Source organism: Pagrus major, chromosome 2 (genome assembly GCF_040436345.1).
Source record: "Pagrus major chromosome 2, Pma_NU_1.0".
NCBI classification, from domain to species: domain Eukaryota; kingdom Metazoa; phylum Chordata; class Actinopteri; order Spariformes; family Sparidae; genus Pagrus; species Pagrus major.
Window position 1 is genome coordinate 20,181,183 of NC_133216.1, and position 18,839 is coordinate 20,200,021.

Genomic DNA, 18,839 nt, shown 5'->3' on the forward strand with positions numbered 1-18,839 from the left:
CTTTCAGTTGTGGCCAGATCTAACCCACTAACAGATAAACCTGTGTGTCTGGTATTCACTTGTGTTACATGTGTATTATGGCCAGTGTTTGAGCAAATGCATATAAGGAGGTCTAGTTCAACAGGAGGCTGTGGGTGTGCAGGGCAGCTCGGAGGTGTGAATGCGTTTACTGTATTTGGGCGTTACTGGAAAAGAGCAAACATGCTGATTCAGAGAGCATCAACAGTGAGGTTCCTCATGTTCAGTGATGCAGAGAAATGTTGTCAGGCTTTAGTATTAAAAGATAAATTAATTTTAAAAAAATGCTTTCCGTTGTGGTCAGATTATGAAGGCCAGCTGTGTGTCCTGACAGATGTTTCCACATAATGTGACGCTATTGTCAGATTGAATTAGCTGTAGGATTAATGGCCTTTACAGTGAACTGAGTAATCAATGATGTATATATGCACTGACAGACGACCGCTCCGCCTGCAGTGATGGAGAAATCAGTGAATGAACGCAGGAGGTTTCCCCGAATCATCGTTCCTCTGCAACTGTTTCTTAAAATGCATCACACTGGTGACTCAGCTGTCAGCTTCTGCCATCATGATACATGACTCATCAATCCAAAATGTGACAACACATAATACTGAAAGATAAAGTAGTTAGTGATCAACATTTCAGGCCCTCTGCTATGGCAGGCAATAACGAGGGAACACACAATCACAGACCAAAGTAAGTAATAGTTATTTATACATATGTTAAATGTGTTAGTGACATTACAGAAAAGATAAAAACACATTTTGGTTTTGCTGTCTGTGCAAATACTACAAGAGAAAAGACAATGGTTTTAAAAGCATGGTTCCAACTTAAAAACTGTTTTTGGTCTGCTCACTAAAGAGTTCACACAGTTCTATCATCATCTAAACTGTATTAATGATGCTATAATTGCACATCCATACACAGTAATATCCATTGCTCTGCATTATAAATACTAAATGTGCTCCAAAATGTATAAACAAGTGGATTTATTTTTCTTCAGTCCCTTCATGGCATGAGTTTGCTGAGCTAGGCTCCTTTTGCAACATTTAAACTCAATAAGTGTTCAGGCTGAAAACTTTATAGCACCTCTATGTTACAGGATACACCAACGAATTGCACTTTATCTAAAGCTGATGGTTCCCTCTGCTGGTCAAAGTATGTTATTGCTCTGAGGGGCACCGCTGCAGCCAGTCCAGCTCAGGTCCTTGGCCCACTGGCCCTCTCTGGTAATTCGCACTTTGACCGGGTCAAATCTCCAAAAGCGCTGTTCTCTGAACAGGTAGAGGCGTCCGTCTGGGCGGGTCAGCGCCCCATTGGTCCCCTGTGGCACACCAGTCCAGTCTATTAGCCTGCGGGGGTAGTAGGGCTCTTGGTGCAGGGTTTTGAGGTTGAGCACAGAGTAGCGGGAGCCCTTGAAGATGACCATGTGACCCAGAGGAGCGTAGTAGAAGGCACAGTCGGGGTGGCGAGGAAGCCCCAACTCAATGCTCTGCCTAGGGAAGCCAGGGTCCAGCACAGTGCCGGTGTAGCGCCACATCCGCTTCCCTGCACAACATCATAATACATTTGATTATAGTAGCTCCACAATTTCAGCCTATACAGTAGCTAACGTTTCACTTAAGATAAAAAAAATACATATTTTTCCACTTAACTGTTGTGCTATTTATCCATCTAGATTGTTTTGGTGTGAGTTGCAGAGTTTGGGAGATATCAGTTGTCTGCCTTTCCTCAAACACAATGGAAATTGTTGACGCTCAAACACAACAGCAATGTCTTTTCCCAGAAATCCTGACCTGGTTACTCAAGATATTCCACAGACCTTGCTGAGAGCAGTTTCACGTAGGAACTATTTTCTTTCTGTATCACCACGCAGAAGGAAATGTGCAGCTACTCATGGACGGGAGGCTGGCTAACTTTACAGGATGCCATTAATGTTTACACCTGTCTTCCTTGAGTAGATGCACGCTTCCTTCTGGATAGTTGGTGGGTGTAGTTCGGTTAAAAGAAAGTAGTTCCTACATGAAACTGCTCACAACAAGGTCTGTGGATTATCATGAGTAACCAGGTCAGGATTTCTGTAAAGAGACATTACTGTGCCTTGTAGTTTCCAAAACAATCTAGATGGATGAATAGCACTACAGGTAGAAGAAAAATATGTATTTTTGATTTTCCAAAGGATGAAAACATGAAGATTTCTATCAAAAATAAGTAAGGTGGAGTATTTTGGGGTTAGGTTTCATTAAGGAATGCACCATTCTCAGACAATGACTCTTTTAGTTCACAGACGACAAAGACAACGATGGAAATGATTTATGGAGTTTAAATAATTCCTTTAGCAGGGTGTCTGTGCTTTACATAAAAATGCTCTGTCTGTAGCAGATAAGTAGAATCAAGATAACACTGTCAGGTTATTGCCAGGAAATTGAAACTTGGCAGTAACTTCAAACACGTTATCAGCCTTTAGCACACAGGTGAAGCTACTTTCAAACTCCAGCTGAGTCCTCAGTGCAGTATAGTCTTTAAATAGGCACAATAGAATCTATTTTAGGGGCTTTAACAGATATGTGAAGTTAGCCAACAGGTTAGGGAATGTCTTTAAAAGGAAGTGTGAGTCACATTAATGAGCTCAGTGAAGCAGTACCTTTGAAAAAATACCACTTGGAGTCCAGCGGGGAGAAGGCAGCAGCCTCGATGGCCGGAGGGAGGTCAGGCCAGCGCTGACGGAGAGGCAGCGGGTTGCTCACGACGCCTTCGGACGACACCGTCCAGTAGACGCTGCCCCGAAACACCAGCACTGTCTCATTCTGGTCTGGATACACAACAACACAATTCTTGACCACTTTGACAAAATATTCTTAACTGGAGGTGAATTTAGTTGCTTTTTCCAGAGCTTTCAAGTGCCTCTCATGGCCTTCATCAGTTGACAAAGCGATCAGGTGTCATGGAGTGTGTGTCATTAACCACAATGCATAAAGACTAAGAAATACAGCTGAAATCTTCAGAAAATTTCTGCTCTTTTTCCTGTTTTGTTTCATTCCAAGTCATTTTAAAAAGATAAATACGATAGCAGGATTCTCTTCTGTTCCAGGCTTTTCGAAGCCAAACCAGTAACCACAGTCATGAAGGATGTGGTCAAATGCTTTTTCTCTAATAATATTTCATTTGGACCTCACCTATAGTGATGGCATCGAAGACGCCCTGGCAGTAGAGAGGCTGCCCTGTGCTCTGATGCCCGCTGTGAAGCTCTGTGAACTCCCACTCCTGAAGCGCGGCGTGCAAAACCTGGCCTGGCAGCCTCACGGGGCGATCGCCTGACGGTTTACCTGAGGGCAAAAACAACACAACAGAACAGTGATTTAAAAGGCAGCAGACAAGATGAATCCACGTACTGCAGTAATCACTTTGTGAAGTTTGTTGTCCGCCCAGCTGTGCTTAACTTTCCCACGATTAATGTGGTAATAAAAAGGTGATTATTTAAAAAAGTGACCTAACAAAGCCACAAGGATAGACCACAAGGATAGTTCTCATGCATGCTAAAAGCAATTTAAGTATTTCCTAAATTGGACAGCATGGGAACAAATAGAAAGACAAACAGTGGAGTCTTCCTTGGATAATGTTAACATTTAAATAGGCCCTGACAGGATGTGGCTGGGTTGATGTATACTGATGGATGACATTATACTGCACAGGAAATAAACAAAGGGCTCCAGATAGAGCGCACCCTGCAACCTTAAACACACGTGTTGAATATTTTAGCACTATATAAAGAGCCCACTTACTCCTGATGTACAAGATCAGAACCATAAAGGAAGAATCAAAGTTGAACAAAAGGAGAAGCGCAACATACCGAAGCACAAAGAGCAACTGATGGTGCTTCAGACTTGAATACTGCCATTTTTGTTTGCGAGGAGCTGAACAAACATTTGTGTAGGAGGTGGATAAAATCAGCACACCCAAGAACAGGAGGAAGAGAGCAGGAAGAATACTGTAGATATACACACCACCGCAGTGGATAACACAGGGACGGCTGCTCATTAAGGCTGTGTGTGTGAGCAGTGTTGTGAGATAAGGGCTGGATGTCTGACTTCACTCTGTTTACATTCATCAGCGGGGGGAGAAAGAATTCACATATTTTGCTTTTGCGGGTAAAAGCAAACAATATCACAGTATAAAAATACTCCTGCATTCAAATTTTTACTTCAGTATGCGAGAATGATGAGCAAAATGTATTTAGAGGAAGCTAGTTTCATATCCGGGAGGTTCATCGAATAAACTGCATCGTATTTTATTAGATGATGTTTTGTGGCTAGAAACTGAATCTGCAAAGTAGCTTTTAACTGCTGCTGAGGGATAAATTCATCAAGTACAATTTTGTTAAGTAAAAGTAAAAAGACAAAGTCTAAAACCCCCAAACTCTTCATTTACTGTCAGAAATGACAAAGAAAAGCAGCAAATCCTCACACTGAAGAAGCTGGAAACTACTATACATCCATGAATGTAGCTAATGTTAGCTTGTTAGCTCATCCCGAAGGACTTGAAAAAGAGGTTTTCAGGTCCGTGACTGGCTAAATATCATTCTATCCTGAGTATTTTTACATTGCCGTATTATTTTCATTTAAGTAAAAGATCTGAGTACTTCCTCAACCAATGATGTTCATCGTACAGTACATGATGTACATTCATTGATGTACATGTGTTTTATTTAATGCAAAGATGCTTCAAGGGTTTTCATGTTTCTTGTCACAGAGCAATCACAGGAGGTGAATTGAACTGAAGACTGACAAATTCAGCCTGCCTCACATCTGCTTCTTATCAGATCACAATGCCAACTACAGGAATGGTGCACACACACACACACACACACACACACACACACACACACACACACACACACACACACACAGACAGACAGACACACACATATACACACACACATACGCAGAGACACACACACTGCCTAAAGCTCATATCTTTAAGCAGATGTAGCGTTTTCTCAGCGCCGGCAGTCCTGTCAGTTGCGGTTCTTGTCCATGTCTGTCTCTGGAGCTGCCTGACATTTACGTGGGAGCAGCTGCAGTCTGCATTTATTACTGCCAGGGGGAGGGAATCAGGTTGATAAGCAGACATGAAAAAAGCATGTTGCACTTTGCTAAATTCCACCTGAGCGGCCACTGAAGAATCCTTTTGAATGAAGCAATCAATAAAATAGTTAAGAGTGAACTGCCTCTTCTTTTTTTAAAGGCTGATAAGCAAACACATTAAGCTTTCAGTGTAAAACACATACAGCATCTGTGCTCACTGCTGCTATTAATTTAATGGCTGAATCAGCCGTCTCACAATAAATCAGAGTGGCATTAAGTGCTGCGATTAATGAGTGTAACTGAGCTGAAAATGAAAATGTGTCCATGAGCGGTGGCTTGGCTGAGGCAGCAGGGTGGTCAGTCAGTGGGTTTTTTTTAGAAATCTAGGCTGAATAAGGGAGGTGCTGAGGAGAAAAGGCTGGCAGATACCATTTTAGGAAGCTGAGGCCCGAATATCTCCAGAGAGAGAGAGCAGATGGGACGCCTCAGATACTAAACAGAAAAGGAAGCATATGGATGCAGCCGGCCTGCGAGCTTTTGTTGAGCTCAATTTCAAGTTCAGAGTTCAATTATCCAAATGATAGTGAGAATATCCTGCAGCCATGCAAACATTCCTGCACAGTGTTGTGTCTCCACTTGCAGCTGTGTTACACCTCAATTCAGGGTCAAAGCAGGGAAAGTACTTTATGCACTATTGCATCTTGAGTACCACATCATCATAGAGGAGGGCTGAGTGGCTGCTGAGGCTCATTTTGTCACAAGCAACTCAGAAAACAGTGTTGGGGAGTTAAATGTAAATTACAAAATAAATGTCACTGTAATCTGCTACAGCTACTGAGAGAAAATATGTAATTAAATTACAGACACTAATCAAAATGTTAGTAATATCTGAATATATGTAGAATATAACATTCCCTCTGTTGTTATGACTCTTTTCTCTGTGCAGGAATGATTTATTTCCAGACAACATGGGTCAGCACAGCCATTGGGACAAATTTGAGTGCAACACCATCAACTGTAGGATGGCTTACCAGTAGATGTATACATCTAGACAGGATCAATTCATTGGGGAGTATGTGCTCAAATTTTTGATTGGCTCTATTTGAATTTGTATCGCCTCCTCCGGCCTCGATTTGATTGATATTGATGTCTAATTAAGAAGTAGTTTAGCTCCATATTGTGTCAGTAAGTATTCTGGCTGCGTGTGGCGAGTAACACGAAAAAACACAAATGATACTGCGGTCAAACTTGCTTCCAATGTCCAACATGTGTTTCAACATTTGGGATAATGTAAGTACACAACTCAACAAAATATGTTACAAATGTATCAAAGGTTGTTTTTAGACATTTTAATGCAGAATTCTTCAACATTATCTCTTTAACTTTTGGAAAAGTAATCAAAACGTATTCAATTGTAATAAATTACATTACTTATTACATTTTAACAGGGTAACTAGTTATCTGTGACCTATTACATTTCCAAAGTAATCTTCCGAACACAGATCAGAAAGGCGTGTTCTTGTGCAACTGCATGGCAGCAGGACAAAACACAAGCAACGAGACAACTCTGCACATGTGGAAACCTGCCTCACACATGCCAGGAGGGTCAACACACTCACAGTAAACAGAAACTATTATATTTGTCAAACATAAAGACGCATGTAATACTCGTACACTCTGCAACAACACCGGCTCTCTATCACAACAGAGCTGACAAAACTCCCAGGTAAACACTGTGTGCAGCAGCGAGAGGCTGGATGATAATAATACACAAAGTCAGCCCTCCTCCTGCCCGTGATGAACTCAATCAGTCCGTGTTATTTTGACGTCCACACCACCTCTGCTGCCCTCAGTCTAAAGCTACTTCTCCCAGCAGCTGAGAGGCCACAGAAGTGAAACTGATAGAACAGACTTCCTCAGTCTGCTGAAGACAAACTCGACTAAAATCACAAGAGAGGCTGTTGTTACAACTCTTCAATCTGTGGTCAAGATTTGATGTTTATCCAGAAGGCTACAACTAAAAGTGGTTGCAAAAAGCAGTCTGTTCTGTCTCTTTCTGTTCTATAAATCAAGCCTTTCAGTAATCTCCTTCACAAATAATGCTGCCATGGACTTTTAATCACATTCATAGCCGCGGGTTTTGCTTCACAGGAACTCTAAAGAGAGAAACGATTAGAAAGAAAGCATTCTGGATTCAACACAACTCTCATTTTAAAAACTGTTCCAGGTTGTGGAGACATGTGGGAACTCTCAACATGCTTTGCCATTCTACTCATTCTCATTCTGCGTTTGCAGCTGGTGGCCTTCAGGCCTGCCTCTCTGGCCTTTCACAGCTCAGTGCCACGACTCCCGATTTTAATGGGCAACAGAGCAAAAATGACTCCACTTCTGGGTTTCCTCAAAGACAGTCTGATTCATGTAATTGCTTCTATGAATTCCCATAATAGCTCGTTCTAAGCTACAACCTCATTTTCTTCTCATTCCTCATCTTTAACTCAGCCGTCCTGAGGCCAGACAGTGAGGCATTTGTCATCTGTCCACCAGAGTGCTTTTTTTCTCAACCTTTCAAACATTAAACCTGGAACCAGGAAAAAGTGGTAAAAATATCTGTGTGTGTTCAGGGAAGGTGCTACCTTTAACACTTCTCCTGACCTCAGGACAACTAAGAAAACATTTCCCTCAAGTAGCTGTAGGAAGCTGGACGAGACACATTAAACCCACAAACAGGACCTGCAGGGTCAAACAGATCATCATCTCACCGTAGAGCTGCTGCACCGCGATGATGTCGTCCCAGCTCAGCACCAGGCTGCGCCCCAGCTTCCTGTAGTACGGCGACATCAGAGCGTGACGGACAGGAGAGTGCTCCAGTCCCAGAGTGTGTCCGATCTCGTGGGCGGTCACCATGAACAGGTTGTGTCCCTTGTGTCCGTTTAGCGTCCACCTCTCCGCCCGGTCGAAGTGGGCCTCCCCCCGGCGAGGCAGGAAGGCGTGAGCCAGAGTTCCTCCTGACAGTCAAAAAGGAGGGAAACGGTTAGAGGCTGACAGATGTACAGTATCACTGTGTACAGTTAAAGGCACAGTATGCAGGATTTGTCGCTGCTGTTTGTAAACAACAACCGCAGTGAGCAGTTCTGGAGAAAGATAGTTGATGGGCAGCTTTAATATCTGAGACTCAACAAAAAACTATCTTTCTTCAGAATCACTGACGCCCAGAAACATCCCAAACGCAGCATAATAATAAGAAAATAAATAGAGGCAGAGGCGTCTCTGCAGATACAGACATGCCAAAACACTTCTAATGGATCCTAAGCGATGACTGAGAGGGATTACTTGAGTCATGAAAAATTCCTTTATGTTATACTTCTTTAAAAGTCAAATCAGATTAAAAGATAGTAGTGGTGGCTTGATTCAGCCTTTGTTTGCAGATTTGATAGTAATGGATCAGTTAATTTTAATTTCTTAGTATTTGTATTGCTTATTTTAAAGTCTACAGTCAAATGTATCGATGGTATTAGTTGATTAGCTCCAACTTTTAAACCAGTGGTTCCCAACCTGGAGGTCATGACCCTCACAACGAGTGCAAGATGAGTACTGATGATTAAGATGATTAGTATAAGATATAAGAAAACACTTATATCTGTTTTTTTACTGACATTTTCTCTCCTCTTTGTTTTTTTTCTTGCAAAACACTGCAGTATTTTACCTCTCACACTGTAATTAAACTCAACTCTAAATATAAGAAAATGTATCAAACACGGAATAAAATCTTAAAAGGCCTTCAGCTAAATCATTCAAAGCTCAGCCATAAAAAGTCCTCATGTTTTGAGATCTAGGTCTCAATCAGGGCTCCAAACAACAAACAACATGATGTGGTCCCACCTGTAAACAGCCAATATGATGCAGTCACATGATGCAGATAATTTCACAACAGGTTTAACAAATACAAAATATAGGGAAAAATGAAATAAGAGATGAGATAATGTTTTCTGCATTTGGGCCCGATTAATATGTCTCTTTATATTGCCTTATAATTTGTCATTTTATGTAAAGAACATGGAATTGTCTTGTTGCAGGTGAGTGCAGTGTGTGATTAAACTATCTTAATCTGGTTTACTCACAGTAATCTGATTACTGTGTACACATAAACAGTGGGACATGTTACGATTTATTTATTTATGCAGTAGGTTGGGATCAAGATTTCTTTTGCAAGAGAGGCCTGAGAACAAATTACATACACAGGAGCGTAACACAAAACAAACATCACACACACACACACACACACAGATGTGATCAGATAGGTAGATCAGTGGCGACTTGAATCAACATGTGCTTGTCCCTCACCTGGCCCGTCGAAGGCGTTGCTCGCCCCGTCGTTGTGGTCTCCCTCATAAAAGGCCAGCCGGATGTCTGCGGGACCTTCAGGGGCCTCCTGGAACACCAGGCCCGACACGTTGCTCCACAGCTGGAAGGCAGCGTGCACCGCCAGCCGCACAGAGCCCAGAGACAGGTGGCGAGGCCAGTTCACTATCTGATAGGTCAGATGACGTTTGTACCACTTCTCGACTGGAGAACACACACACAGAGAGACACACGCACACAGAGACAGAGAGAGGAATAGAGATTTGAGACATGCAGGTCTGAAGCTCACAATCTTATTCATCACAAACTTGCAGCTGCAGATAAGCTCAAATCACTGCAAAAACCCTGGCAGGGATCCTGTAAGTAAGAATAGTCCACCCTTTCATCTGTAAAACATGATTTATTGTAATAAATGGAATAAAGCAACACAAAGTAGTTATAAGAGGAAGGAACATTTTCTTCTCGTCCAGAGAGATGAAAATTGGGAATTAAGAAATTCATGAAAAGAAGGACAGAAGGGAAACAGTCCTTTCAACCATATTCCATAAGCCATATTCCATCATTTAAAAAAAATGATTCAGAAATGAATACAACTTTCCTTCTAGCGCTGCTCACCACATGGAGGGCAGAAGATGTTGGTTGGCACTGGATAACTTACAAAAGCAGAGCCGTAGGCGTGAATCCATGCCAACAATGTGGTGTGTATGAACAAAAATGTTAATAAGACACAGGCAAAGCACAAACCCTGAGCGGTTCAGAGACAGGAGCATACCATCTGCTGGCTGCTAGCTCAGGTGAGCCAGACTGATACGAAGCTTTCAAACAATATGGAATGACAAAGAAAACATGAATTTAACGTTTAATCTGTTATTAAAGACAATTAAAATATATCTTAGCAACAAAACCACAATACTATACTCACTCAGCCACCTGTCTTCAATTGCACTGATTGAGCAAACAAGCACAAATAAAACCCAAACTACAAAACTGCCATTTGTACAACCTGACAGATATTAAAGGTTTTTTCTATGTTTTTGTTATCGTCAATAAATCGATAAAACGACTGCTGCCTTGAAATAATTTTTTAAACACATTATCCAGTATCCATGTAGCACTGCATGACATATTCCCTCATTACCCTGAATGTGGGCACTGAAGTAGTATTTACTTATTTATCAGTTTATTTGACATGCAACCGATGCAATGTACTGTACATGGGACTTCTAGCCGTGACTCATTTGCAGTCCTTGTCTCTGGCCGGGCTTTTGAGGACAAACACATGATTGAAAACACTGTAAAATATAAACAAAAACTAAAATATGTACGCAATATGTTCACAGATGCAATGCAATTTATTTGTATTCTAATCTCGCTGCTTTCTGCCTGTTTGTATGCAGCCTTGTTTTTATTCATGGCGGGTATTTCTTTTAGTTTTGAAATTTAAAGTGTTTTTTTAAATACCAGTAAGTAGTAAAAAGGTTTCACGGACATTTTCTTATTATTATTAACTACTAGAGCAGCCATGTATTTACATCTTTCATATCAATATTATACATTTGAATGCGAGTTATCCCGTGTTCAGACGTCATGTTTTGAAGTAGAACCTCTTCACATCCAAAAGAGCCAAAATGAAACCCCATGTTCGCTCACAGCTGGATAAACTAACAAGCACTCTGAGTGCACGCTTGACTAAACAGTTTACTTCTACACGTGTCTGTGGTTTCTCAGCTTAGACGTAATTACATATGTCACAAACTTCAGAATCACACATTTGTTCGGGGATAGAGTGAAGGGGGAGTCGTGTTCAGTCGTTCTTTAATTTACAACACGTTAATCTCTTCAATATATACACAGGATTAACCAAAGTAGCAATCTGAACATCGAGCAAACACAACAGCAAACACACGAAAGCTCTCAACCATGCAGCACACATTCACAACAAGCAGACAGAGAGGCTGCCTCGCAGGAAACAGTCATTAGATGAACCTTCAGGGAGAGGCAGCTAGAGAGAATGGACGCAGACTTGCTCTGACTGGGTGAAAAAGTTGTCAAATGCATTTTAAACAAGAAGACAAGATGAAAAGAAGATGTTGCAATATCATTTTCTTCCTTCCCCATATCTATAACGATTCAGATACCAGTGCGTTAAAGTTTTTGTGTGGATGTTCTGGATGTGCTTGAAGCTGCACAGGATTGTGTACACACTGATACTGATTCCAGCATTTCAGGCTGTATAGGAGACATTTTGTTACATGGATGTCAGAATCAGAACAACTCTAGGAGGAATTTTATTTTGAGTTGTGTGTAGAGTTTGCCGTAAGAATCGTCTGAACCATCTCTGCAAAAATCAAACATTTCTGGAGTCAAAGCTGATCCGCCAAAGCTTTTGTGGTAATCACAATGGCTAGCCATGGCGTTAGCTAGTTAGCTCCACAAGCCCTGCCGAGTGTGTGTTGAATTAAGTGTGCAATGAATTAACAAGGAATTAAGCTCGTCTCGGTTTGGTAAAAGAGAGAACCTTGAATAAAAAAGGTGTCTGGTAAGATTTGTAGTCCCTCTCTCTCATTTCATTGACAGTGTTGCATGTTATAGGCACATAAAAATGGAGTTGATCTCTTCAGCTTTTTTGTTTATATTGTAGTCTTTGGGTTTAGAGCCGTCAAACACACCGTCACAGTGCAGTGGTAGTAACTCTAACAGAATGAAGGCCCTGATGTTTAAAAGTATTTGTACTTGTATTGGTAAGAGGGGCTTGAGAAGGTGAGAACGAGAATCAAATTCACTGGGTACTGCACTTAAAATGACTCGCCACAAGGGCTTTATACGTTTACACATACTTTCACATTTGAGGATTAGATAGAAAGTGGCAAAATGACTCAAGCGCACTTACAGTTGTCAAAATATTTAAAGACGTGGCCGACGTATGTTTGCCCCGACGTGGAGGCCAAATGTGAGTGGGAGGTCTGCATTACACACCTCCGCTCAATCACACACAGAGGACTGAGGCAGCCAGGTTTGAGAACCCTTGAGTTATTTTAATGCCTTTTGTGCTCGGTTAAATAATATACAGCAGAGCGTCATGTGAAAGATGAGGACGATAAACCAGAGGTATGCGCTACATACCGTGAACTGCCATGAGAGCTCAATAGCGCCCTGGAGAGAGGGAAATATCTGGATATTATCTGGAGCCATTAAGACATGGGTCTGGCAATGACATCAGTGTGTGGTTTTGTTTGTGTAAACACACAAACAGAAGTTGTGCTTCAGCATCGACACAACACACGCCTCGGTGTAAACTTGAGAGTTGTGTAAACTTGATCTGTAGCCTTTTTCTTGCAATGTTTCACAGAAATATTAGATAGAAAGAGCCCAGAACACAATAAAAACAAGATTCAAGAAGGTAAGATGCAATGTCACTGCCATTTTCCTGTAAAAGTCTGATTCAGGAGTGGGACACTTGAACGCACTGCCTTGTTTTCCATACCCCAGCTTCAGTTTTCCCTCGCAGATGAACAATATCCATCAGACTTGTTGCCACATGATGTGTGTAGATCTGTCTTCTCAGTAAGACTCTGGCGCCTTCTCTCCGTCCCCGGCCCGCCGCAGTGTAAGAGGTCCCCGAAGACGGCAGAGAAGCCAGGAAGTCAGATACACAAGACATTCCCCGACTTCCCTTATGGAAGCAATTACCATGATGCCCTGTATAGCAGCAGTGTGGGGCGGGTGGGTTATCACAGTCATTAGGAAGTGACTGAGATCATCTGATAGCCAAAGTTATTGTTTGCAGAGGTGCAGAGAGATTTGGTTTGTTACTGGTGTTAACTCGGAGGCTGTTTGAAGCTAAGTTCAGCATGCTAACAGGCTGGAAACATTTGGGATTATGTAAGTGCACGACTCATCAAAATATACAACAAAGGTTGATCATTTTAAAAACATTTGATTGCAATATTTCACATATCGTAAATTAAAAAGATAATCGCTTATCCAAAAAGCTGCCAGTTTATTTTCTGTCAATCATTCGATCGATGATGGATATAGCTATCGATGAGCTGAGCTGAACTACAATCTGTGCATTCTGCTGAAACAGTTTAAAACTAGCGTATTTTGCAGGTAGGCCTATGTTGTAAAATGTAAAAAAAAAAAAAGTGGTTTCCAACAGTTTCCATGGGCAAGGCACAGATCCATGAGTGAACACCTCTGAAAAACACACACACGCTCACCTATCACACTTACAGGGCTTATCTTGGACATGGGTGGTGGAATGTCAGCTCTGTAAATATCAGTGGGAACGACCATCAGATTCAACCACAAGTCAAGGTCTGCTTTCAGTTTCCAGGAAGCTAAGAGGCAGCCATGTTCACACTAAACAAAATCACATCACACCACAGCTGAGAGGGAATAAACAGAGCGACTCGTCTGCACGTTGATGTGGCCTGCAGGCTGGTTTTGGTAGCTAGCGTCAGCTGTCAAGGACAAACAGCTCAAAGAGTTAAGCGTTAAGTTGAAGTCATGGGTGGCTTGGCTCGCACGTATCTTAACTGTACAGAAAAGAGGTGAACTACAGGGGACGGGGGGACTTCCACTGGAAATATCAATACTACAGACACTTGCTTTGAGTTTACAGTGCTGTAAAGTAACAAGCTTCTTGATAATGGCACTTCTCTTGTAATTTAACAAGTAACTTTTAAAAGTGACATTACCCAATACTATCAGGAGACATGAATCTCTGCACCAAATTTCATTGAATCAACCCAATAACGGTCACAACCAACCACAAATGTGAACTGAATGGTGCTAGAGGAAATGTCAGGAATCATAAACGTCAGTCGGATTTATTCTTCGGCTTCAATAAATGTCAGTACAAAGAATTCTCCCAGAAATTTATTTCACTCAATCCAGTAGGTGTTGAGATACTTTAGTCTGGACCAGAGCAGTGGACTGAATGTATATAACTGGGGCTTCAAATCAAATGTCTCTGCTGTATCCACACATAAAACTCTCCCAGTAAACATTCTTCAAGTCACAGGCAGAAACATATCTGCCGTCACAGTGTGATAAAGCAGACTCATGTTTGAGAACAAGGCGGTGATCACACAGCCTACGTCACTACATTGCTAAACTACATCAGTGGATATGTGATCAGTGGATATAAGAGGTTTGGCCTGAGGGTGTAAATGTAGCTGCTCTTTGTGTAATAATACAGCTACCTGTCACATGAGTCATGTCTGGGACTTGAATAATGACAGAGTTGTTTTCTTCATCAAGGCCAGACTGTAATCCATCCAAACACTCAGTCACTCAGCAACATATTCACTCATTTAGCCAGTAAGATATCTGGCCCTTGAGACGGGCAGCCAGCCTGGCAAACAACATAATCCAGTCAGTCGGTTGTGGATGTGTTTACCAGGAGGGAACATGTCAGGTACTGACACGAAGAGGCAGCGGCAAACATCAGCCACCGCTGCATTCCCTGAACATTAGCCAACGTCGTCAGTGACAGGAAGGAATGCACAGGCTTCACACATCATGAGGCTGGAGGCACCGGGCTGCTGCTGCCGCTCATTCACAAAGAGGAATGACAGCAGCAAAGGGAGACAGTAGGAACGTAAGTCATCGAACATGCAAACATGCAGCCTGTAACTCTATAACAGGGTGAAAAATGGGTTCAGAGCCAAATAAGGAAAGTGAAATCCACTGATTCCTTGATCCATTTGGCTTCACCAACCCATATTGAAGACCCCAGTGTGAGAGGGTCATCTTACGAGCTAACATCACATGTAGGATAAATGAAAAATCCATTCAGGTTAAAAGATTTTGCTCCACTCGATGTCTTCCACACGTGTTTATGTGAGAGGAGAAATTACACCTCTTGGTAATTCTCAAGGATTTTCTGTAAAGCACCTCCTGAGCTAAGAGGGAAGAATGTTTGTGCTCAATTACATCATGCAGTCTGCAAGAAATTTAGCTGCTCAGCTGCACCGTTAAACACTTTAAATCCTTTAGTCTTTATCCAGTTCAAATTGCAGCGACCTGCTCACTGATGAATGCAGTTATTACTGCGTCTAAAGCAGAAAATTAGGATAATCTCAAACAAGAGCCTCAATAATTATCTTAAAGGGAAACTGCAGCATTTGTAGGGATACAAACCTGAAGAAGAGGAAATTGCTGTGACCCACAAACCTTTACATCTCCTAAATCATTTAACAAAACGAGAAAAACTACACAAAGGGTTAAGAGGTCTTTTTGACTCAAGGGATTCTTAAACTTTCTCAACCCACAGAGCAGACTGTAACTCCTAAACTAAACATCAAAAATGTTATTGTGCAGAACTGAAGTTTAGGTTTTCACCCATTAAGGATGACGTACAGGATACACGGACTTGTCTAATTGCATCTAAAAGCAGGAATCATCCCGGCTGACGCGTGCAACATCAGACGCCCCACCAGCTTTAATTACACCCCTCACGTCTATTTAGTGCTTTAGTTTACAGAGGTGGACCCTCCCACTTAACTGTTGGCTCTTTATGACCGCAGGACACACAAAAACCTGCACGTACAAGGCAATGAATGGAAACACACATACAAACATGGTGTCCTCACAATACCTTGTCCAGCAGAGCGCCTCCTGCGCCGCTGTCTCTTTCCAGTGAAGATGGCGTTTACCCTCTGAGCCCAGATCTGCTGGCTGCCCTCATCCGACACCCCGCAGCGAGGCTCCGACATCTGTCTCAGGGTGGCTCCGTCCAGCTCACCTGTGACAGGAAGTCGGGACAACCACTGGAAGTCGCTGCAGAGGGAAGGAGGATATGTCTGCATGATGTCGTTGCTGAACAGATATTTGGCTTTTCAAAATGAAGACGAGAGAGAGTGGACGAACAGACCGATGGATAGTGTTAACCATTCATCATTTTACAAGGATTATTCAATCTGCACCATTACAGTACAGTCAGTATACGGGCCAGAGGGTGAGGTTCTTCAAATTCCTGGATGGTTCAGAGAGGGTTCAGGAGGTGAGGGTGTGTTTTACTGCCCTGCACTCACGTTCAGCCCCGGGGCTCGTCCCACACCGAGCTCACCCTTCCCCCCTGATGAACACAACCAGCTAATTCTGATCAAAGCGTGGATAAAGACAACACGTCACCTTTGTTCTATCATATCACATTAGTTTAAGGACGTCTGATGACCTGTTGTGATTTCAACATTGATAACATGGTTCTCGGGCTCTTTGGCTTTAATCATTTTTAAGCTTCAATAGATGAAGGACAGCTCCAACACCTACCAGATAGCCGACTGTATCTCTGCTGTACTGTGGATGTGGTTGTCTGGGTGGAGGTAGCCGTACTTTTCCAGAAAAACCTGCAATTGTTATAAAACTTGTTAACACTGCTTCAGAAATGCTCCAATAAAACACATCAGAAAACAGATCATTATTTCCTGCTAGTGCTCATATTTTAAAGATAATAAGGTGAATTTTTTGGGGATGTAGTTTATTTTACACACCTACAATCTCACTTTTTGTAAGAACACGCTGTGGTAAATCCCCAGAGAGACATACCTCCCCTTGAGGGAACAGAAAAGAAATCATAAAAGTGTAAAGATAATTTTCCATTTGTGTTGTACGTAGCAGCTGGAAGGCTGCAAGACAGATGTATAGATCTAGACCACCCATAAGAGGGAGAAGCCTCAGGCGTGTCCTTAAAAATTTAATATAAGAGATAAGCACTTCATGCAAACATGCAAGCCGAGAATAGTTCTGAAGGTTAACGCCTATATAATACAGTAAAAAAATGAACCAACGGCGTACATGACAACAGCTGTGGTTTGGGATTCACCATGTTGATGGTTTAATATTAGGATCTCTCAATCACAGCCCTCAGTGTGTGTGTAGAAGGTTTCATGTTCAGACAACAGCAGGCGCAGCTATGATTACAGATGTGGCGAAGGTGGGATGGAAATTAAAATTGAGGAGATGACAGATGTGCTTCGGCTAACAGGAATGTGCAACCGAGTTGTCCCTTTGTCCCTTTGAAACATGCCAGGAGGCTTAGTTTTATGGAAGAGGGATGTTGTGGAAACACATGTAATAGCATGATGTTGGTACAGCTTTAATGTGTGGCCACCAAAGACAGCTGTCAAATTAAACTGGTGCGGTTTAAGCCACAGAGGGGCGACTCAATTGTAAAAAATCTCAAAAAGACACTGGGGCACAAATATTCTTTTAAAAGTGGGTTTGGTCTCCTTTCATGTCACTATGCTGCCCAGGCAGCTATGGTATATGGCTGACGTGGTCTAAATATGTCACATTAACTTTAGTTGTGGACAATAAACTAAACACATCAGTTCTCAAGTCAGTACTTGTGACAGTTAACATCTCCAGTGCTTAGAAATATATTTCTTAAGACAAAATTTGACAGTCTTAAGGAAAATCATCCTTCACATGGACTCATCATTTGATGTGACATAACCCAAGATATTTTTTTTTTTTTGCATTTGGGGCCCTGCTGACCCTGGCTGTTTGTATAGAAATGAAAATAAATGCAAAATTAAACCACTTTTTCCTTTACATGTGTATTTTTTCTTCTGGCATAATTGAGCCACACCATATAGTAAAGTAATTAAGTGGTAACCATTCCCTTCACCATAAACTGAGCTTGTACATGTGATGAAGATGACAGAAAGCATACTTACCTAATTTTCATGTTTCATGTGTCATGGACTTTGCATGAAACAACGTTATTTTTGACAATCCAAAGTCATGCACAGAAAAATAAATGTACAATAGGTTGACTTTCAGTGACCTGGCTTACGTTTTTGGTCAATTCTCCGTGACTGCACACTAAACACTTGTGTTAATGTTACTATAACAACAGGTTGCATTACTTTATTCACACATCTGTCAAACACTACCGAGTCTAAATAAAGTGGCTCCTCTCTGACAGCAGTGTACCTCTGGCTCCGGGACCAGCGGTGATCCTCCGGCAGTCTGAGCGGAGATGAGGACGCTCACAGTCAGGATCCAGGCTGCCCTCATGTCCCGTCCAGCTCCACGCCGGTCCGGAGGTCGGCGGCTCATTGCGGGACGACCACGCGATCAGCACGCCGCTCCCTGCGTGGCGCATTTCAGTTCAGCTCCTAGTATTTTTTCCATTGTTGGTTTTCCTGGCTGTCAGTGAGGGAGAGCATGCTGCTGCTCGCCTGAAGTCTCCATCCATGAGAGGAGAGGAGGTGCTGGAGCCTATTCAACCCGAGGGAGTGTAACAGGGGGCGGGGACAGCACCGCCCCACTGCCCGCACCGCACCGACTCCAGATGAATGTCAAATAGTAGTTTTTTTTTAATGTATGTATGTTTAATGTTTAATGGACAAATAGACTCATGTG

General features: G+C 42.2%; 1 protein-coding gene across 1 annotated transcript; it reads right to left on the reverse strand.

The window, feature by feature from the left end:
* Positions 1-715: 715 nt before the first annotated feature.
* Positions 716-18,597, reverse strand: mmp28 (matrix metallopeptidase 28). The gene is given in 9 exon segments (XM_073488563.1): positions 716-1,566; positions 2,663-2,830; positions 3,195-3,344; positions 7,862-8,107; positions 9,444-9,665; positions 16,066-16,247; positions 16,740-16,816; positions 18,408-18,500; positions 18,502-18,597. Coding segments are annotated over 9 exon segments (1,611 nt in total). The 5' UTR covers positions 18,580-18,597; the 3' UTR covers positions 716-1,171.
* Positions 18,598-18,839: the final 242 nt, after the last annotated feature.